Below are 23,765 nucleotides of genomic sequence, written 5' to 3' on the forward strand. Positions count from 1 at the left end.
GCTGAATGAATCGAAAACTAAATTTAGCGCAAGCTAATACATTATTTCATCAGCTCGAGGAAGTAGATGGATGAGATTTGTGGTTGTTTTCTTCGGATGAGTCAGCGAGTTGGGAAGAGTGACAGGCGGACAGCCCAAACAGCGGAAGAGTGGGCTGTGTTATGTAGTGTATGACGTAGCCCTTTGTCTTGTTCAAGGAGGATCTGAATGGCATGCCTGAAAAAATTGAACTTAACTATTTTATTGTCAAAATTTTTTTTAAAGACTTTTTCAATGTTATGTTTGATTTTTTTTCCACTATCCATCTTTTCAATTTGTGTATGGGTGTGTGTGCTGCAATTCTGTCAGATAATGCTCAATTTCTCCCAGAAAATTATTGCAATTACAAATGCTTTAGTAATCATATGTTCATTTATTTTGCTTGCTATGAAAAAACACAAAAGAGAATGAAAAAAATAAATAAATCATTATAATTTTTACACAAAACTCCAAAAAGGGGCCGGACAAAAGTATTGGCACCTTCAGCACAACCTTTACACGAAATAACTGCGAACAACCGCTACCGGTATCCACCGTTGAGTTTCTTACAATCTGTGCTGGAATTTTAGACCATTCTTCTTTGGCCAACTGCTCCAGGTCTCTGAGATTTGAAAGGTGCCTTCTCCACTGCCATTTTCAGATCTGTCCACAAGTGTTCTGTAGGATTCAGGTCTGTACTCATTGCTGACCACTTTAGAAGTCTCCAGTGCTTTCTCCCAAACCATTTTGTAGTGCTTTTTGAAGTGTGTTTTGGGGCATTGTCCTGCTGGAAGACCCATGACCTCTGAAGGAGACCCAGCTTTCCCACACTGGGCCCTGCATTATGCTGCAAAATTTGTTGTTTGTCTTCAGACTTGCCATGCACACTGTCAAGCAGTCCAGTGCCAGAGGCAGCAAAGCAACCCCAAAACATCAGGGAACCTCATGTGGGGACCGTGTTCTTTTCTTTGAAGGCCTCATTTTTTCCCCTGTAAACTCTATGTTGATGCCTTTTCCCAAAAGCTCTACTTTTGTCTCATCTCACCAGAGAACATTCTTCCAAAACGTTTTTGGCTTTTTCAGGTAATTTTTGGCAAACTCCAGCCTGGCTTTTTTATGTCTTTGGGTCAGAAGTGGGTTCTTCATGGGTATCCTACAATAGAGTCCCTTTTCATTTAGACGCCGACAGATAGTATGGGTTGACACTGTTGTATGCTCGGACTGCAGCACAGCTTGAACTTGTTTGGACGTTAGTTGAGGTTCTTTATCCACCATTCGCACAATCTTTCGTTGAAATCTCTCGTCAACTTTTCTTTTCTGTCTACATCTAGGGAGGATAGCCACAGTGTCATGGGCTTTACACTTATTGATGACACTGCGCACGATAGACACATGAACATTCAGGTCTTTGGAGATAGACTTGTAGCCTTGAGATTGCCCATGCTTCCTCCCAATTTTGCTTCTCAATTCCTCAGACAGTTCTTTGGTCTTCTTTCTTTTCTCCATGCTCAATGTGGTACACACACAGGACAGAGGTTGACTAAACTTTAATCTATTTTAACTGGCTGCAAGTGTTATTTAGTTATTGCCACCACCTGCTAAGTGCCATTGGTAAGTAACAGGTGCTGTTAATTACACAAATTAGAGAAGCATCACATGATTTTTCAAAAGGTGCCAATACTTTTGTCCGGCCCATTTTTGGAGTTTTGTGTAAAATGATGATGATTTATTATTTTTTCTCCATTCTCTTTTGTGCTTTTATTTGCAAGCAAAATAAATGAAGATATTACTACCAAAGCATTTGTAATTGAAATCATTTTCTGGGAGAAACTGAGCATTATCTGACAGAATTGCAGGGGTGCCAATACTTTTGGCCAGCATATACTTTTAATAAGGTGATGGGTACAATACCTAACCTCACAAAGAGATATCCCCCAAACCATTTTTGTGTTGGATAATATGTACAGTATATGTTTTTTTTTCACTACTGTACACTGTTGGTCTACTGCAGTGCTTCTCAATTATTTTCTGTTACGCCCCCCCAAGGAAGACGTAAATGTTTCGCGCCCCCCCCCAACTCTCTGCCACCACTGTAAATAGTATCATTCGTCTATATTACTATTATAAGTACGCCTCAGCCTAACATTGTGTCCTTTTTTTTCTATTAAAGAAAAAAAGTAACATAGATCAACTTATAATAAAGTATAACTTTTTTAACATTGTGTTGCTTGTAACAGAAAAGACTTAACGCGCATCAATTTGCCTGAAGTTAAAAAAAAAAAAAAAAAAGTCACATCCAAACTGTAAAAATACACTCAAGGTACATTTTTGACCATTTGATACTGAAAAATAAAATGTAATAAAATCAGTAAATAATAACAAATTCAAATTAATTAGAAACATTTACTCTTCAGGACAACGTGCCAAAAAATTTGACCGAAAAACAAAACTGAATAGAAGGGGGGGGAAAAAAAGTCTTTGGACAGAAGGAAAGTTTTTATTTTCGCTGATTCACTGGTTTACTGATATAACACTGACAAAGCGGGACGATTGTGACAATTGGCAATATTCGGCACATTTTCGCTGAAAAACAATCAAGCGGCTTATCAATGAGATTGAGGTCGAATGTCTTTAAGTGGCGTCTTAACTGATTTGGCTTCTCCGCTATAATCATTTTAGACTCAGTAAACAGTGGTCTTTCCTCATTTCCCACTATATTAAAAGTCAAAGGCAAACGGCCCGAAAAAAGCGCATTCTCGGCGGCCGAGGTAGAACCGTAGGTGAGGGCGGTGGTCGTGACGATCCCAAGCCGAAAACGGCACTTCTCGGCCGGACACGTGAGAACCGAAGAAGACAGTGGGTCGCTGCGTGAGTCCAGCTCTGCATGAGTCTTCTCGTCTCTTCCGTGTGCTCTTGCTTACTTCAAAAATACTGCACGCACTTTGAAAATGAGAGCGCCACTGCCACCCACGGAGTGGATGTGCAAGTACACTTTATTCTAGTACGGCAAAAAAAAATAAAAAAAATAAAAGCATGTTCCCCGAGGTCACTCGCGCCCCCCCTGGCATCGCTCTGCGCCCCCCTGGGAGGGCGCGCCCCACCATTTGAGAAGTACTGGTCTACTGTCTGTAACTTGTTTTGACCATTGTAGGTGTAAAGGCCAAAAACGCCTATGACCATACCTGCTGTTTGTATTGAAATGTCAAATATAAAACTCTTTATTCTTACTTTTTTCTGTTGAATATTTCTCCTAACAAATTGAATTAATAATATCAGGCTTCAAAACGGTTCGTCAAGCGTTTTTGGTTGTTAATGGGACATCAATATTACAAATTTTGACTGGAGATTTTTTTTTTTTTTTTTTTTTTTTTTTTGTCATTTTGGGTCCAATTTTGGGTTGTAATTGGTCAGTGAAGAAAATAACTGTTTGGACATAAAGGTTATGGTGTCCTGAATAAGGGACCCAACCAAGATATTGTGAACATTTTTTTCTTTGAAATATAAAGCCAACATCAAAGGCATGCAAATTCGGACTAAATAGGCTCAGGTCTTAAAGGGTTAAAAAATCTTTTTAACTGAACATTGTTATTTGATTTCCCCCCCCCCCTAAAACATGATGGGCCACCCGTGAGCTTCTCTACCACCAGGATTTGAAAGTTTTCTGCAATAAACTCACTATTGTAGATTAAATCAGTCTTTTTATTTTGGAAAATTACATTTAATCCTAGATTTTGTTATTTTTATTTTCAATGGATGTGTTAACCAACCAGTCAACCACTATAGCATCTATTATTCTTGTTATGTTTATTATCAAAAGTACTAACAGTCATTACAATTTTCTTTTTTAAATAATTTTATATATAGTGGGGCAAATAGTATTTAGTCAACCACCAATTGTGCAAGTTCTCCTTCTTGAAAAGATTAGAGAGGCATTTAATTGTCAACATGGGTAAACCTCAACCATGAGAGACAGATTGTGGAAAAAAAAAACAGAAAATCACATGGTTTGATTTTTAAAGAATTTATTTCCAAATTAGAGTGGAAAAAAAGTATTTGGTCACCTACAAACAAGCAAGATTTCTGGCTGTCAAAGAGGTCTAACTTCTTCTAACGAGGTCTAACGAGGCTCCACTCGTTACCTGTATTAATGGCACCTGTTTTAACTCATTATCGGTATATAAAAGACACCTGTCCACAACCTCAGTCGGTCACACGCCAAACTCCACTACGGCCAAGACCAAAGACCTGCACCAGGCGTGGAAGACTGAATCTGCAATAGGTAAAACGCTTGGAAGACATACAAGAAAAACTGATAATCTCCCTCGATCTTGGGCTCCATGCAAGATCTCACCCCGTGGCGTCAAAATGATAACAAGAACGGTGAGCAAAAATCCCAGAACCACAAGGGGGGACCTAGTGAATGACCTACAGAGAGCTGGGACCACAGCAACAAAGGCTACTATGAGTAACCCAATCCGCCGCCAGGGACTCAAATCCTGCACTGCCAGACGTGTCCCCCTGCTGAAGAAAGTACACGTCCAGGCTCGTCTGTGGTTTGCTAGAGAGCATTTGGATGATCCAGAAGAGGACTGGGAAAATGTGTTATGGTCAAATGAAACCAAAATAGATACAGGTTCTCGTGTTTGGAGGAGAAAGAATACTGAATTGCATCCAAAAAACACCATACCCACTGTGAAGCATGTGGGTGGAAACATCATGCTTTTGGGCTGTTTTTCTACAAAGGGACCAGGACGATTGATCTTTGTAAAGGAAAGAATGAATGGGGCCATGTAACGAGAGATTTTGAGTAAAAATCTCCTTCCATCAGCAAGGAGATGAAGATGAGATGTGGCTGGGTCTTTCAGCATGACAATGATCCCAAACACACAGCCAGGGCAACAAAGGAGTGGCTTCGTACGAAGCATTTCAAGGTCCTGGAGTGGCCTAGCCAGTCTCCAGATCTCAACCCCATAGAAAATCTGTGGAGAGAGTTGAAAGTCTGTGTTGCTCAACGACAGCCCCAAAACATCACTGCTCTAGAGGAGATCTGCATGGAGGAATGGGCCAAAATACCAGCAACAGTGTGTGAAAAGCTTGTGAAGAGTTACAGAAAACGTTTGGCCTCCGTTTTTGCCAACAAAGGGTAAATAACAAAGTATTGAGATGAACTTTTGGTATTGACCAAATACTTATTTTCCACCATAAGTTGCAAATAAATTCTTTAAAAATCAAACAATGGGATTTTCTGTTTTTTTTCTCCCACATTGTCTCTCATGGTTGCGGTTTACCCATGTTGACAATTACAGGCCTCTCTAATATTTTCAAGTGAGAGAACTTGTACAATTAGTGGTTGAGTAAATACTTATTTGCCCCACAGTATGTAATTATTTTTTCCAGTTCATTACATTACTATTTTTACTATATTTAAATTATTACCATCTTAACACAGCTCAGTAATGGCATCTGATTCGTAATAATGATAAATTTGTTGATTATTTTGTTTTGTCCGGCTGTTTTGCAAGCTTTTTAATCCTAACCTTTTAATAAATGAAATAATAGTCAAAACAACCAAACAACTCTCTCTCTCTCTCTCTCTCTCTCTCTCTCTCTCTCTCTCTCTCTCTCTCTCTCTCTCTCTCTCTCTAAAAGAGGTAATTTCTAGCTATTTCAAATAAGGCAGCGAATTCCCACTTGGCCACGCGAGGGCGCAGTTCGCCAGGCGCCTGGATGAGGAAGGCGCGCTCTCAACTACAACAGTACAGAAAGAGAGAGAGCAAAAAAAAGGTAGCGATAAACAGAGAGAGAGAGAGAGAAGGAGAGAGAGCGAGGGGCACATTCAACTGGAGCTCTACTCTCGCCAGTCCCGCGGACCCTGCTATGGACGTCAGGTTCTACCCGGCTCCCCCCTCCAGCGTGGGTGCGTGCACGTTAGCGCCTGATTCCACTTTGGACTATTACCACTCCAACAAGGTAAAAACAACTACTCTTTTTACTTTTCACCTCTTTGCACGGCATCCATCGCAAGCATGACAAGTGCTCCACTTTTTTTTCCCTTTTTTTTTTTTGCGCGAAACAACTGCGCAGGGCTTAGCATGCATTGGCGCCATAACTTTGTGTTTATTACTATACAGTACATAAAATGGTCCCCCAATAGCCTCCATGCACCTGTTTTAATGTTTATCCGCTGCGTAGTGATTGTAGGATCACTCTCCACCAGCTGCGTTGAATTTTCATTTACGAGTCTCAATGCATCTTTTAGTATGATTTATATAGTTCTTGTGATAAGATGGATGGGAAAGTGCACAAATGCATGCTTTTTTAAAATTTAAACAACCTTGAAAGTAAACTAGTTTTGATAAAGGGACACGAATGTATGTGTTTCCAAATTGTGCTCCTACAGCTTGAGGGTTACACAGTACGTGGAATTATGATTAAAACCCCCAAAACATTCTCATAACTGTACAGTGGTGCATTGAGATAAGAGTGAATTGGCTTTTGTTTCCTTGACACGAGCTGTCTTTTGACCCTCATTTTATTTGATTCATTTGCTTTGACTTGTTAATGCAGACTTGAGATACGAGTGGTGTATTGTATGTTGGCTGTAAACTCAGTGCAACGCACTACAATAAATGGCAGTAAACAATGAATTAAATAAAGATATTGACTGTCAAACTAAACATTAAACAGGCAAAAACGTGATTTTTAAAACAAAAAAATCATTGGTTGTCGTTGACAACGATAGACGTCCAATTTATTTGGACTGGGACAGTTGGCAGCAATCATTTGCTGCCAGCCTCTCCCAGTCCAAATGGATGTCCACTGCCGTCAATGGCAGCCAATTAGTTAATACAAAACTTCTCATTACTCAATTAATTGAAGTAATTACCAATGCTAATTAGCATCTATGTTGCAACACTTTGATCCTTCAAGCAACGTATTGAAAACAAATGGTTCTGGAGCAAAATGTACAAAGACAATATGCCTGTACTCACAATCATATGTTCTTTATCCGTTATGTAGAATGATTAACATCACTGCCGTACAACTGACAGATTTTGAAACACTATACAAATTTTTACATTATACAAGTAGGCCCGTACAAGTTTTTATTGTTTTTTAGGAAAGCTCAAACGGATTAACGCATTTACATTCATTTCAACTGGTTCCGAGTAATTAGAGGTACAAGCGTGGTTATGGAACAAATTGAATTCATATCTCAAGGCGTTATTGAAAAAACGGTTGGTCTTATGTCTTACTTCATGTCATGTGATTTAACTCTTCAGTATGTGCGTCTGTTAAAGCCAGTGAACATGCATCTGCTCCTGTGGATATTGTTTCACAAGTATGGTACCCTGTAAGCTCGTTTGTCACTTTTGCAGAATACCAGTTTATATTTGTGGCTTATTGTTTACTAATGATGCTCTTTAGTGGGTTGAGTCTCTGACTACAATGTGCCTTAAAAGCCTTAAAAGTAATACATTAGGGGATTTGTTGGCCCCATTGTGCTATTTGTGTTGATTGAGGCACACAAATGTTTGCGCTCATTATTATTTCTGGGTTCGGTGTCTGGCTGTGGGCAGCGCTGTAAATGTAACTACTTTAAAGAAGCCTCAATATGTAATGTCGAGGAATTAACACTTGTTGTTAATTGTACATTATCTTTTACAGTGATTTATTACTGAATGGATACTGAACGGAAGACAATGTTTAAAGTGTACTTTGATGACTCACTAAAGCAGACCTTTTACTTTAGAGGGCCATATGGACCACATCTTGGTATTGGCAGTGACAATATGTGTAAAAGGTGATTTAAAGCAGCCTAGGGGTTGACGGGAGGCTTGTGGCTTTTTTCAGCCAACATTGAGAAAAGCCTGCTTCGTTCTGGTCTTCTGTTAACTTTCCGGTTCAAATACCAGTCCTTAAAAATAAAAGTAATAAAAAGTCACAATCAACAGTATGTTTCTGTATTGGTCTAGTTACATAACATCCTGTATAGCTGCTGTTATGAGGCTGGTGGGCAGGTACGCGGCAGTATCGTATAACGTCAAGTAACAGCTGTGAAGATACCTTCAACTGCCTAACTGCTGAATAACGATGAGCTTCAGCTCGTTATGACCTTTTGGCGATACTCGACATTGCAAAGAGGATATTTTGTGTGTGATGGATTCTCTAAGGAATGGATGGAATTTATTAGAATAACTAAATTGCTATAGATTTGAATGTAGGTGTGAATTCTTGGTTGGCTTTTGTCTGTGTGCCCTGAAATTGGCTGGTGACCAACAGTATTACCAGCAGAATACAGTACAGTACATGGCAACAGGTGTATGAGTGGTGGCAGTATGTAATGTTCTCTCTGACAGGTATACTGTATGTAAACCAGGATATTAGCACGATATGGCCCACTTTGCAAATGATTACTATGTGCAAATGATTACTATGCATGTCATAATCTATCTACAAAAGCTCTCACTGTTTTGTAAGGGAGTCTGCAGATGTGATTTTATGCTCATGCATTGTGTTTGATGGAGGAAGGCATAAAAGGAATGGGAGTGCAAGAGTTCTTGATTGGCATTTTTACAAAAATGTGAGTTTAAGAAAAGATTTCATTTTTTTACCCATCGGGCATCGTGAGCTTCTCTCAGTTGCGTCCAACTTGTCCGCTGCTACTCGCACAATCACCGTGAGTCATCTTTACATCGGGCCTAGAGATCCCTCCTAATCTTTGTGAAGCCCCCGCGCGTCCTCCCCGAGTGGGAGGCTTGTTTGCAAGCGCTGAAGGCCACTTTCTCTGTAAAAATGCCTGTTTTAGCAGCGGGGCTGACTATTTGTCAAATGCATTATGACTTGTGCATATACCCCCCCACAATGCCCCCAGGCTCAGTCACTCTGCTGCGATTTGAAGCTGGATAGATTACTGAAGCGCTCGTTTTTTTGCTCTCTCCACCCCCCATCCTTATTCTAAGAGAAGGAGGGCCTCTATAATTACTATACTGTCATCATAAAACTACAGTATGTGTATGTATTTTGGTAAGTATATCTAATGCATTTTCAGTACTGTGCCATGCTTAGTAGTTACAGCAGATGAAGTTTCAAAAGCAGATACCCTCGGTCGAAAATATGGCCCAAAGTGGTTATTTATAGTTAGGAATATTTTTTTTCGCCTCTTAGTAGAAGAAAATTCAAAAGATCATGCTAATCAATGAACTCGGTTTAACGCTTTGGCTGCCATTGACGGATGTCCAATCCATTTTTACTGGGAGTTGGAAGTGGTTATACGCTGCCAGCCCCTCCCAGTTGAAATGGATTAGTCATCTATTGCTTTTTATCTGTGTTTTTAAGGTAATTAGTAATAGATAGATAATAAAAAAGTTTTTAATAAAAAAAATTCTTATTTTGCTAAATACAGAAGCACATACTCGCGAATAATACTGTCCTTAGGCTAGCAGTGAAATTGTTAACCCCTTTTTGCCAAATGTATCACATTTGATACACTTAGAATTTCATTTTGAGACAAATTCTGAATTTAGAAATATCTTTCCTCAAAAAAAAAAAAAAAAAAAAAAAAAAAGATGCCAGTCAACTCAACTCATGCATCTGCAGGTTCCATGAGAGAAAAAAAACAGGATTTAGCAAAGGTTATAGTTATTAGAGCCCTAACCCTAAACCCTAACCCTATTTTTTTTTTTCTTTTTTACAAATTTGAAAAAAAGGTTTCATTAAGACCTTATTTTTCAAATTTTGTGATTCTCTGACAATTGCTTCATATCGCAGGCATTAAAGGGTTAATCAATACAATCAACTAATCATCAAGCCCAGGGGTGCTCAGGGGGTTGAAAAGAAAAATAGATGCCACGAGCTACCCACACTAGCGTTGTGATCAACGTAATAGGCACCCCCGATCAAGTCCTATTTTTGGGTGAAATTGCTACATATTGTTGCTTTTAAGATCTACGTTCACTTGTCTCTGTCATTAGTCAAGCTTTGCTTGAGATTATGGCCCGAGTTAGTCTATATATGCTCTGTATGTGTTATGTTTGGAGTCTAAACATGACGATGACAGAAACAGAAAATTCCCAGAGCCCTCATCGTGTTCTCATAGAAAAAGAAGTTAATTACACAGAGGCGAACATTCTTTCGCTGGCAGCCTTGGACACAGACTTTTTGGGGGTTTCACATTGTGCCCATTCATAACATTCTGCTGACTGGCCAGGATGGACTCAACTGGCTGAACGTTAACCCATGCATGGATGGGATGCGGAAATGGTAATGTGGTGCGTTGGCGTGGCATATAACGATGAGATGATTATAGCTTTGTGTGTTTGGTAAGCTTTCTAGCAATCAGGCCCTTGTTTCGCTTACCTTGCCAGAAATAATGTGAAAAGGTCATATGGACAAGCTACATGGCCCTGAGGCTCACAGTGTCTTTGAGTTAATAAGTAGCTGCACCTCAACACTAGGAGAAAGTGGCACAGTTTTGAACCTCTTTCAGTCAGGATGCATTATGTGGAAATACTCAATGGAGTGCATTTTTACTTGGTAGGCCATACGTTACATTTCCTCAAATGCATAGTGAGCCTTGAATTTTTCGTGACTCGACTTCAGAGTTCAATGTGTTGTTTGCTTTGACTTGCAAGTAAAACTCAACACACTAACTTGTACAGTGGTACCTCGACATACGATCTCTTCGACACACGATCTTTTCAAAATCCGACGTAAAATTTGACTCGCCATTTGTTTCTACATCCGACAACATGCTCGAAATACGACGATTTATGACAGCGCCGCGGTTTCTTTGTTTTCCCGCAACACTGACGCACAACGGATTTTCTCGTAAGAGAAATCAACATGGGTTCCAAGAATGTTAGCGCAGGTGGCGAAAAAATGAAAAAGGTGAGGCTTACCATGAAATCAAGATGGAAATGATACAAAAATATGAGAATGGTGGTGTGGAATCTCGACGGTCCTCCTCCGCCTTCCGTTCGCCAGTCTTTATAAGTTAAGGTGACAATTATTGTTGTGGTAACATCGCCAAAAATCGCCAGCTTCGTCAGGTTTTTAAACGTTTATTTCAGAACTTGCGCAACACATGCCTATTGTCCGCTGCAGCTGAACAAAGTGAAAGTAAAAAGTCTTCCCTCCCTTACTCTGTCAAGTCAGCCACGCAGTGCGTTCAGGTACATCACGCAAAACACATCCACCACATTGGAACCCCATTCGTTACATTATTAAAGGTATTATTATTATTCTTACTATTGTTATATTATTAGTCCGATTTTTCTTCATAATTTATTGATTTTGCTCCATGTTATTACTATTTGCAATAGTACCAGCAGCATTTATTAAGGATTTAGTGTAGGTTTTCAGATTGTGGAACGAATTAATGAGATTATAATTAGAGGCGTGTGAAATGTCAGATTCTTAGATTATTCGCGATTCGGCCGTGAAAGATTCGAGAACGATTCAAAAACATCCAAATTCCGATTATTGAATTATACCAGGTAAAGCAGAACTAAAACACAGTTAACGCGGTCTTCGGGACACAATGAGGAACGGACAGAGAGTAAAAATGTACAACTCATGCCGCTAGATAAAAAAACAATAATACCTGACTGCGTCCGACAGCTGCTTCAAACAACGCTCAGTTGCTAGTTGCTAAAAACATACGGACACATACGGCCATAATAGATATCACATATATGTAGAAGTAGATGCAAAATGACAGACGACGGCGGTGTTAAAACATATAAAGAGAACTAGATGCGAAATGAAAGACTTGCCATTTAGTACTTGCCACGTTGTAAACAGCCGCCATCGTAAAGCAGTAGACTTCTCTAGAAGACTCTGTTGCAGCGAACCTAAATAACGTTTTATCTAAAATACTCCTAAATCGACAAAATCTTGACTTGAATCTATCTTTAAATGAAGAAACAGTTTTAAAACATTGACATGTTGAAAGTAGGCACAAGGAAAATTATGGAATAACGTTAGCAGTTTTAATAACTTTAACGGTTAATTCACATCATTCAATTAATTGAATGTAGTTTAAAGCTGCTGATACAGAATGGGGACTTGAGTATTTTATTTACTGTTTCTAACTGTTAACTTGATAATGAAATATTAGTTTGGTTTAGCTGAGAGGATGTTTTAACAATTTTGGAACTAATGTACAACACATCAAAGGCAGGGGGGCTCGGGGGGGGGATCAATAATTGATTTAAAATCGAATCGGAGCCTCTGAATCGTAATCGTAATCGAATCGTTAGGTGCCCATAGATTCCCACCTCTAATTATAATGTAGTCCTATGTAATGTAACCCTATGAGAAAATCCTGCTCGACATACGACGTTTCGACTTACAAACGAGGTCCTGGAACGAATTAACTTTGTATGTAGAGGTACCACTGTATTTGGAATACGTATGTAGGCAAAGTTGACACAAGGTGACCTTGTCAGTCATGTTCTCTTTTCTTATCCTCACCCTGTTAAAATAATTGGCATAGTCCTTTTTGTTTACAAAAAATGTTTAAAATATTCCATAAATGTCAAAATTTCAACAAATGGTTAAATTTTTGTGTTTTCCTGAAACCTATGGATAAAAGACATAGGCAGAAACCCCTATTCGTCAGCCATTTTAGCGCATTTAGAGTGTATATATATATATTTTTTGACTGCTTTTACTCGAGCCACAGAATAATGCTTTTGCCTATAAATACGCTGAATCTACAATACGGAAGAATATACTCTCTTCTAGGGGTGGGAACCGTTTGGTAACGCATGATACGATACGATTTGCGATACAAAGCTCACGATAACGAAGATCTCACGATCTGGCGATAGAACGATTATCGATACATTGGTCAGGAAATCATTCTAGGATATTCTACAAAACAACTAATAAACAGAAAAACAAACTATCTTCTTCCTTCTGCTGTAGGTTTATCACTAGTGAACGTCCAATTCATTTGAACTGGGAGGGTGGCAGTGAATAAACCACTCCCACTTCGAACGGGCCCCTCCCACTTTTATGGCCGCCAGTGGCATCCAATGCCTGGCAACAAGGTAATTGATTTTCAGCCACTTCCTGTGGATTTTGGGGCATTTCAGGGTCACCTCCTATTGATTTGGGGGCATTTAATAGGTCACTTCCTGTTGATTTTGAAGAACAGGAAGTGACCTGGGAATGAATAGGTGCAACCGCACCTGGGCCCGGGCCTCAAAGGGGCCAAAGGGATTTGCGGGCATTAAGTGGGTGTTGTTGGGTGAGGGACGAGTCAAACAGAAAAGTAAGATAATGCGCTGTAATATAGTGTTTTAAGTGTTACAATATCTCTGGCAGCCTCCCATCCACCCTTGGAAGGTTATCTGGAGGGGCCCACTAAAAAAATTTCCACTTGTACCCCCTACACACATACACACACGTCGGCCTATCGTGAATAATTGTCCACTAGCACCTCCCGTCGAACGATCCCCTCGCAGGGTCCCATTTATGCTCATCGTACCCGGGCTCTGTTCACATTTGTTCCGCCACTGTGTGAAATGGTGCATTGCTATTTCTGTGTTAGTAAAACAGTTTACAAGACAGTGGAGCAGCATCAGATTCATCTGCACCTTGCTAATGGAAATGTAATTGACAGTTATACTCGTTAATGGCAGTAACAAATTAAGGATCTAGGTCAGTTTTTAAAACTATGCCAAAAAGTGATTCTTTTGAGAATTCCAATAATAACATTTGGTGTAGAAGTGTGGCCTACATGACCCAAAATATGATGTCCATGTATAGGGATGGGGACCGAAAACTGTTTCCGTGTATTTCATTTCCATGGAATCGCTATACAGTTTTTCTAACAATTCTCTTATAGATTCCAAGCAGCACAAAATACGTCACGTAATTTGTATATTTTTCACATGCTCGAAATATCAAGTGAGAGTATATGATTATTCAATGAGTGACCACTTACGAAGTATAATCTGAAGAGCTGCCGGGTAATTTTGCAATGATTTTCACAGGCCACGTCATTATTCGTGAGACTACTTAAAGAAATGGTGATTTTTTTTCCAAAGTCCATTAATGGGTCTATCGTATTCCTCGCCGAATACTCTATAAGAAAAATATAACATATATGCATCTAAAGTATTCCTAAACGATTGTATTTGCAATTTTAATACTCATTTCGGTCGGTAGTCCACCAATCAGTATTTTTTTTTTGGAATAATTTGAATTTGGTGGGTCGTAGGGCCCATCTGACTACTGATTTCACACAAAAGTATATACCTCCGCATCCGATGGTGGTATTTTTGTGTTGCTACAACTAACGGAAGTGGATGTTCCAAATTACTTCCCGAAATGCACCTACAACTACAGCCAATCCGCGTATTTTCGCCCGTAGTTCGAGATAGGATGGTCCCATTGGTCCCAAACCACTTTTATTGTACTCAGTATCAAAAGGCCTTTCCATAGAGTACCCCAGCTATGTCTAGGAAGTTAACAAATCCAAGTTAACGGACCCCAGCTATGTCTAGGAAGTTAACAAATCCAAGTTAACGGAGGATTGTGCGAAAATTCCTCTTATATTGTATGAGATCCAACCGTCCTCATGTAATTACACCAACCTAATTATAAACTTGTTAATATTTGGGACAACAAAAGAGATACTCTGCCCCTGCAGTCTGGACTAGCTGAACACTTTCTGTGTGTGCAGGCTTTCTCCACCCCATCTTAGAGGGTGTTCTCCACTGTTGGAGACACCATAAGTCCAGAAAGGTCACGTATCCTACCTGAAAAAGCAGACATGCTTATTTTTCCGCAAAAGAATTGTTAATTTTGCACATTTGCACTACGCAAAGTTCTGTTGTATTTGACAGTATTTATCTTTTTTCATTAATATTTTTGAGTAAGGGTGACAAAATATCGATGATATATCGTGATACTTTGCATCCCAAAAGGTTATGGATATGCTTATGCCAAGAATCGAGATATTGTTTTAAATAGGTGACAATGTTTGAGAAAAAAAAGAAACAACAAGTTGCTACCAAAATCTTCCACCATAATAGTGACTCAGTTAACTCTATTGCTGCCACTGACGACGCTCGACCCCCAATCCATTTAGACTGGGAGGGGCGAATTGAAACCAGAGCATTCACAGCCAGTCTTTCCAATTTTCGGGCCATTTACAGGTAACTTTCCCTTCATTTTAGGAGATATACAAGTTAAAAGTTCAAATTCCCTGTTACCAACTGCGCAAAATGCATCTTCGTTCCAAGTCCGGCAAAAAATAGCGCCGGAGCCAATCGTTCCCATTATATCCTATTGTTCAACGTATACCGGCTGCGTCGGTGCTCCGGATTGACTGCAGACCATCTCCGGTGACATTTCACGCGGGGCGGCTATTTTTCGGCACAATGCCGGATATTTACAACGAAGTCCGCCAAAACATTGTTGCCGACTTGGCTGCTACGAACAACCTCGCTTTGACAACGAACAGCTGAATGAAATTAAGAGCGCTGTGCTTCAAACCCGTCCTGTTTATGAAAGTCGATTGTCATATGCTGGTGTTGTGCAGTAATGAGCGGTTGTGACTTCAGCGGCGTTTGCTAACTTTTTTAATGCGCGCACACACTAGATATCATCAAATACCAAACTAGATGTGCTACGTCCCATGCCATTGGCTACATGAGCCCGTGGGACACGTAGTCCATATTCTACATCGAGGAATTCTAAACTGTCATGACTGAATGGAAGTTAAGAAGGCCAAATCAATCCATACCAGTGACTATAGATAATGTTGCAAATATTGTTAATTCAGTACGTGACACAGATGGATTCGGATCACAAATAGGATGTCTTGCTCATGTAGTAAACCTAGCTGCTAAGAGAGCTGTAGCAATCAGCAGTGTGCTCCGCCTCACTTTACAAACAGTAAAGATTGTTCTCAGCACTTTTATACAAATTTTTTTCAGATCAGTAAGAAGTAAGCACGTAAATATTATCACTAAAATGCATGTTTATATGATGGCAATTTAATTTTTGCTCATCAGCAAAAAAAACCTCGAAAATCGTACCGAACCGTGACTTAAATGTATCGTTGCATCCCTATGGAACACCATTGCAGAAGCTATGAGGGGAAAAGTTTTTATTTGCCTAAATGCTTAAGTTATTAAGTGCAATTTTATTTATTTTTTTCTTGAAAAACACATTTTATTTATTCAGTGTTTCTGTGTGGTCTTAATATTGTTGTCTTTTACTTAAGAGGCATGGTCTATTGTTTTTAGTTGTGATTTCTTAAAAAGTATTTTTGAATTTAAGAGTAAAGTATCGCTTTTAAATGGGTGTACTTGATCTATTAATATATACTGTATTCTCATTGTGTTATTGTAAATTGGTTAAAAAATAAATGGGGGGGCGCAATAATATCGCAATAATTGATGAGATATATTATCGCCCACTAAAATTTGTTATCGCGATAGGCCTAGATGTCAATCAAAATGTTTATTTTTCTATTTCCCCCAAATTATAATCGCTAAGAGAATCGATAAAGAATTGAATCATTAAGCAATATCGTAAGTGGAATCGGAGTCGTAAAAATCCTATCAATTCCCATTCCTATCCATGTATGTGAACGCCAGGTCTATGTTGGTTTTTCTCAATTACCAAAAATAGTCACTTGCCCTAAGAAGTTTTGAAATCACTTTTTAGGAACAAGTCTACTGCTATAAAAAGATATCCTTGCTGATGTACAAATAATTAAAAAGAGTAAAATAAGTAATTTGGGGTTGTCCTGACCACAACAATGCCATTATCCATGCCACAAGCCATCATACCATCAATATGGTTCTGGTTCTTTAAAATGTCTTTGGCAACCCCAGTTAGTTGGAGGCTAACCCTCTCACGCAACAACTTACTGCATGCAAAAGGGACATGACCACACCACATCACATCTCAAGACGTCTAAGTAATTACAGTTCTGACGCTGATTGCGAGTGGAAGTCGCCCTGGCTGGCCTGACTGGTGGCCCTCGTTAAATCACATTAACCCTAATTATCAATGCTGACCCTCCCCCCTTGAAGCTCACGTGGCGAAGTCGTTCTTGGCTCTTTCATCCCTGTTGTCCGTGATGTCAGGTTGCTCTTTTACAGTATATTCCTGATTGGTTCCGGGGGGGGGGCATAGTGAGCAGGGCGAATGGCACGGTATATTTTTCAGCTGTAATGTCATTCAGCGAAGTGGAAACCAAAAAAACAAGCCGTCCGCCAGATGTGTTCCAGCCTCGATAAGGTCTTGAAAGACAGACGTTTATTATTCAGCTGTCTTTGGTGTGGTTTGAATCCGACCAGCGGGAAATGCTGAGTGATGCCTTTCACTTAGCAATGAAAAACAAACAGGAGAAGTACAGTGTGCATGCTCCGATGGAGATAAGTGCTGTGTGGCTATACACAGAGACAAGCAACTGTATACATTTATAATGACAACATATTCAAAGTGCTCTCAATTTGTGTTAAGTAACTTTATGGCTTGTGCAGGATGGGTGACCACAGAAGTTATTGTTGACATTTAGCATGCTTATAGGTCAGGAAACTTTATTATAATGTTTAAAGCATACTTTCCCAACCTCCTTTTCAGCTCAAATTTAGAAATGTGGTTCCTCTCTTGGACAGAACGACTACAATATATCATGGAATTGCTGCAACACTGACATGTACTTGATATGAACGAATGATAAACATAACTAGAAGCCTTTTTGACAAAAAATTGTGCCCACTTGCCTGTGGTCAAAACAGCTTACATCCTTTGAGAATTTTTTCCAACTCTATCAAACCATGGCTTAATCCTTAATAGGGTATTGAGAGAGGATGATCGCTGCCATCCTTCACAGTCAAAATGGATTGAACATCTAGAGCCATCAATGGCAATGAAAAATGAGCATTCCCAGTCAGTCCTCTCAGTTTAAAATAATTGGACGTCAATGGCGGGCAATGAGTTAGATGATAATAAATGCAATAACAGTAACCCTAAATATCAAACCTCCTTTTCAGCTCAAATTTAGAAATGTGGTTCCTCTCTTGGACAGAACGACTACAATATATCATGGAATTGCTGCAACGCTGACATGTACTTGATATGAACGAATGATAAACATAACTAGAAGCCTTTTTGACAAAAAAATTGTGCCCACTTGCCTGTGGTTAAAACAGCTTACATCCTTTGAGAATTTTTTCCAACTCTATCAAACCATGGCTTAATCCTTAATAGGGTATTGAGAGAGGATGATCGCTGCCAGCCTTCACAGTCAAAATGGATTGAATATCTAGAGCCATCAATGGCAATGAAAAATGAGCATTCCCAGTCAGTCCTCTCAGTTTAAAATAATTGGACGTCAATGGCGGGCAATGAGTTAGATGATAATAAATGCAATAACAGTAACCCTAAATATCAAATCATTTTTAGATTAACACACAATGTGATGCCCACATATGTAAACATCAGGTCTTTTATTTATTTATTTATTTATTTTTATTATTATTATTATTATTATTATTAATTTATTTTTTTAATTACCAAAATTAGTCGCTCACCCAATTAGGATTTAAAGCAAAATCACAATAAATGGAACACCTACATACAATTCACAAAATAAAAGAAATTAATTATGTTTGACGCTAAATAAGCACATATGTTCATGAACGCAAGATCTGAGGTTATTTAAGATAGCTGAATGACGATATACATTTTATAGTACTGCCTCCTGGTGGTCAAGGTGGGTACACAAGCAGGAGAAGCACAAGGATTTGGATTGCAGCATTAAATAATGCTGACCAAATTGTTTAATTATTTACTTTCAAATTAATTATGTTATCACACTACGTTTTTTAAAAAGTACAAATTCAGAGCGCCGTTTGTCATCATTAACTCTTAACAACCCCCTTGCACTTTAGGAATAAACAAAACTAAGAATAATATGTATATTAATAATACATACAGTATCTTACTATAATTATTCATTTACTTTAGCTAATCATTAATTTATAGTCCATTTGAACATTGGACATTAAATACCAATACTACAAAAGCCCACTAAAGTTGTATGCAGGTATGTCATAATATTAGTAAAATTTGACCATTTATTGTGCGTTTTTAATGACACCACCTTGCACATCAAAAATAAATAAATAAATAAATGAATAAACAAAACAACTAGAAACGCTCACCTGTCAAAGGTCCACTGTTTGCTTTATTTTGCACTGGCACATAGTATGACACAATAACACAACCTAGACATGATTACTGTATTGACAGTTATTAATGCTACTGCCAACATACACATTAAACACAAGAATAACAACAATCAAAAATGTCCATGGTACACTCAATTAAATATGCCATACCGGATTTGACTGATTTTCTTGACTTAACGTGAGTAAAAACAGTGATAAACCCGATTCCTAAAGGCGGTGTAAGAATTTGGCCTTCGGGCAAATTAGGAGCATTGATGGCAAGCCTGGGCAAACGCCAGCAGTTGTCATAGCATCCTCAGGCATGTACTATGCAAACAAAATCAAGATGACTGCTCTACATCCATGTACTCACTCACTCACTCACTCACTCACTCACTCACTCACTCACTCACTCACTCACTCACTCACTCACTCACTCACTCACTCACTCACTCACTCACTCACTCACTCACTCACTCACTCACTCACTCACTCACTCACTCACTCACTCGTACAGTAGACACTTTTTCACAGTTAGATACAGATGCATATTGTCCATACTTGCATAATTTAATTAAATAAGCATTCTTCTGGTATCGTGCAGCTGAAATTTGTTAACCAGTGAGACATTTTTGTCAATAGATGAGTTGGTTTTTTTTGTGTCATATTTTTGTCTTCTTTGTTTTTGATTTTGTTCAACTGAGTCTGTGTGAGTGACTCCTCACCCTAATCATGACAAAACCCGTATCTACCTCCCCCAGGGTTCCCTACCGCTGCCATAGTCTAACAACTGCACCACCCTGTCACTTTTGAGCTTTGTTCACAAGGTGGACATGCTGTCTGACTCTCCAGGAATTCTATTAGTTGTGTGTTGATAGTCGCTGAGCCGTAGAGTTGCCGTGACTCTCAGTAATATCATAAGGACAGGTTGGATTCAGGCGTTTTGGATTTTTCTTTGCTATGTTTTGCATGGCGCTTACTAATATGAATACTGTATGTAAAAAGCTTCTAGTTCAATTATTATCGCCACCTGTGGGTGAAACCTATGGACTGCGGAGGTTAATGGATTCCGTTCCTTATGCCTATTCATATGTTTGTCAGAGTTGAGAAGAGGAATTCTACTTGATTAGCCTACCAAACCCAATGCTGCTGCACGCTGCCCACTAGTGGACGGGAGTAAAAGGGCAGCTACTGAAATGTTTATTTCCACTAAAAACACACGTGTAAGGATCTGATTCTGATAAATGTGTGACGCAATATCGCAATATATCTCAGAACTTATTTTTTAACACCCTTAATTCGTGATATGATAAGAGAAAGAGTGAGGACATTTTGAGGCATGAGAGAGGAGTGTGCCCGTCCTACTAAATAGAGGAGGTCTGCTACCTAAGGGGCTGTTTACATGACAACAGCAACCGGGGTGGCAACGCAAAAACTTTTCTAGAGAGCCCTATCGTTTACACGGTGACAGCATTTTGGGGGGCTGTGAATGCAAATATTTGAAAACGCCTTCCAGAGTGGAAATCTCGAAAACGCTCTCTCCTGTCATCTCCGTCTAAACAGCTGACAAGACAAAAGTGAGTTTTGGGTGACAACTGACTTTCGTACTCCGCAACAGAAGGTGGCGATAATGCTCCAATATCTTGTCAGCGAAGGGGGTAAGATACTGATGATGTCAATGCACGCGGACAGCCCAACAGTGTATGAAAACATGCCTTCAAGTAGCAACTTTGTACACGGCCTAACTGCGTTCAACAATATTCAATCAAGAATACAGTCAACTGTTATCTCACAAGCACAAAAGACTAAACTGCAGATGAGAAGGGTTATATGCAGGAATTAAGTTTTGGTGGTGCTGCCACCTACACATTGGGAATGCATACATCAGCAAATTGGAGGTTTCATGAACTTTTGCGATTCCATGTGCACGCAGTTTTCCCCACACATAATGGTCGTGTAAACGCGGAATTAAAATAATGCATTATTTATTTTTTGTATTAATGCATAAGATCACTGTCGTGTAACCGTGGCCTAAGTGTGCTCATCTGGTTGGCTTTAAATTTGGTCTGATGATGATTATGTTGCACAATAATTGAGGAAAAAATAAGTCCTCAAATATTTGAATAATTTTACACTTAACTAGTGCTGTCAAATTTATCGCGTTAACGGGCGGTAATTAATTTTTTAAATTAATCACGTTAAAATATTTGACACATTTAACGCATGCACGGAATGACCCGTTCATGCCTTGCCTCAAACATTTTACAATGACGCCGTTTTAGCACATGAAAGCAAAAAGGCAGAGAAATGCGAGTGGCCACAGGCATTCATTGAACCGCGCCTTTTATTTGTAGAAGCTTTGGCAACTCTGCCACAACAAACATAACTACTGTGACGAGCGACCTGGGGAAGAATGACAGGAGACAATCTTTTTCTTAACATTCTTTGTTGAACACAACACAGAACATTTACCATTTGCAGCCACCACTGACAGTCATGGTTGCCCAACTTCCCATCATGCATTTGGGCGGAACATTTAAGTCCCTACAGTATCATTTAGTGAAAGCACAACAAAAATGATACTCCTATCTCTCAAAAAAATGTTCACAAAAGAAAAGCGCTCAATGCAAAGAGAACTGGCATTCCCAATCAAAATAGCTATGCAAAATACACATAAAACTTACTCAGACTTTGCCTTGGCTAAATCTCTAATTAATTTAAAACTCGCCATTGACACCTTGTGGTGTATATCAATCATTACCTTACGTAGTTAAAGACACTGTGGAAGAACGGCAGGGAGCCCATGTGACGTCCTGCTCGGCGATGTCAACAATGGTTAGCTATTAGTTTATTTTTTTGATTGAAAATTTTACAAATTTTATCAAAACGAAAACATTAAGAGGGGTTAAATATAAAATTACTAGAACTGCAAGTCTTTCTATCCGTGGATCCCTTCAACAGAAAGAATGTTAATTATGTTAATGCCATCTTGTGGATTTATTGTTATAATAAACAAATACAGTACTTATGTACAGTATGTTGAATGTTTATGTCCGTCTTGTGTCTTTCCATTTCCATTACAACAATAATTTACAGAAAAATATGGCATATTTTAGAGATGGTTTGAATTGCGATTAATTAGGATTAATTCATTTTTAAGCTTTGATTAACTCGATTAAAAATTTTAATCGTTTGACAGCCCTACATTTAACGCATTGGCTACTACCACAAAAGAGTTACTTTTTTTTTTTTTTTTTTTCGCAAATATTGTGTGTAAATATCATGTAAAAACTTTAGTTTGGTAACCAAATGTTTTGAAGTGATCCATAAAGATTCCTCAGTATGGATGTTTGCAGTCACAAAAGCACAGCAGTGCTGGAGGTGTTCAAAGTCACCTCCATTTCCTGTATTGATCCTTGCGCACAAAAGGCGCTTTGTGTCTGTCGCGATAGCTGACGACACAATGTGATCCGTGTCCTCCCCATGTAAACAGCAAGGCATTGACAAACAGCCTGCACAGGCATGTGGCAGTGTTAGCTGCATGTACATAAACAGTAAGATAATTGTCCAAATGGTACTTACAGTGGAGCTGGGTCGTGGCAGCATCATGCTTTTGGGTTGTTTTTCTTTAGCTTGAAATTAGGTTTTGGTTAGTGGTTAATTATGAAAAGTTCCAAAGAGCAGTCAGTGTTAGTGCAAAACTTCAGGCTGCTGATAGAAAGCAAAAATTGTCAGCGAGAGCCTACAAAAAATGTTTAAATTTCACCCATGCATTTAGGTGAAACCTACGGAAAGAGGTTATGTGTTTGGTTCCTTATGTCCGTATGTCTATTTGTCTGTATGTTTGTGTTCTGTGTATGCTGCGTTCACTGAAGAATCAATAAAGGGGTTAGTATCAAACTTGCAGGATGTTTGTAATATTTTGGGAATGTGATTGATTAATTTTACAGAGAGCCACACTCAGTACTTAAGAAAAGGCTGATGATAAGTAGATTTTTTGCAACATTCAGCGCATCCGGAGTAGCGCCGCACTGATATTTTCATGAAATATGACGTATTTCTAAAAGTTATTAGAAGCCATGATTTCTGCCAGAGGCTGAGCTGCTCTGTGTTTGTTTGCAGAATAACTAAACTTCTATCTTGGCACCTGACTCTGGAAAGTTTTGTCTTTGAGACATTCTAATGAATATCACACGCATCAAATAGAACATTTGCATGTTTTGGAAGGCAAGAGAAGACTCAGTAGTGGCTAATCAGCAGCTTTTTTCTGGCATGAAATAATTCTTTTTAGGTATGCATCACCTAATATTCTTTTAATGGACTTCACAGGAAATGCTGATGGAGTTACAAATTGGCCAAAGTGGCTCATTTGCAAGGCCCGGCTGGCTCTGCCCGTTGCTTCTTTTGATTGTTTTTTTGTAGGAAGATTTCAATGAGCTACAAAATGTTGTTGTGCGGCCCATTTGAAATGTCATTGCATTTGTCTAGCTGCTTGCCAATGGTGTGTGTTGTGTGTGTGGCTGCACTATACCTACAAGC

The 23,765-nt window shown here is 39.1% G+C and overlaps 1 protein-coding gene across 3 annotated transcripts in view; it reads left to right on the forward strand.

Annotated features, from left to right (window-relative positions):
• LOC130922420 (TOX high mobility group box family member 2) overlaps positions 1-23,765 on the forward strand; it is a 255,295-nt gene that overhangs the window by 19,867 nt on the left and 211,663 nt on the right. For 2 of the 3 annotated variants that reach the window (XM_057847181.1, XM_057847183.1), the window contains exon 1: positions 5,842-5,988. The exons of the other annotated variant lie outside the window; for it this stretch is intronic. In XM_057847181.1, the coding sequence (XP_057703164.1) occupies positions 5,896-5,988 (93 nt within the window). In that variant the 5' untranslated portion in view covers positions 5,842-5,895. Of the gene's footprint in view, positions 1-5,841; positions 5,989-23,765 lie in introns of those variants that run through there. 3 annotated transcript variants of the gene reach the window in all.

Source organism: Corythoichthys intestinalis, chromosome 9, assembly GCF_030265065.1.
Source record: "Corythoichthys intestinalis isolate RoL2023-P3 chromosome 9, ASM3026506v1, whole genome shotgun sequence".
Lineage (NCBI taxonomy): Eukaryota > Metazoa > Chordata > Actinopteri > Syngnathiformes > Syngnathidae > Corythoichthys > Corythoichthys intestinalis.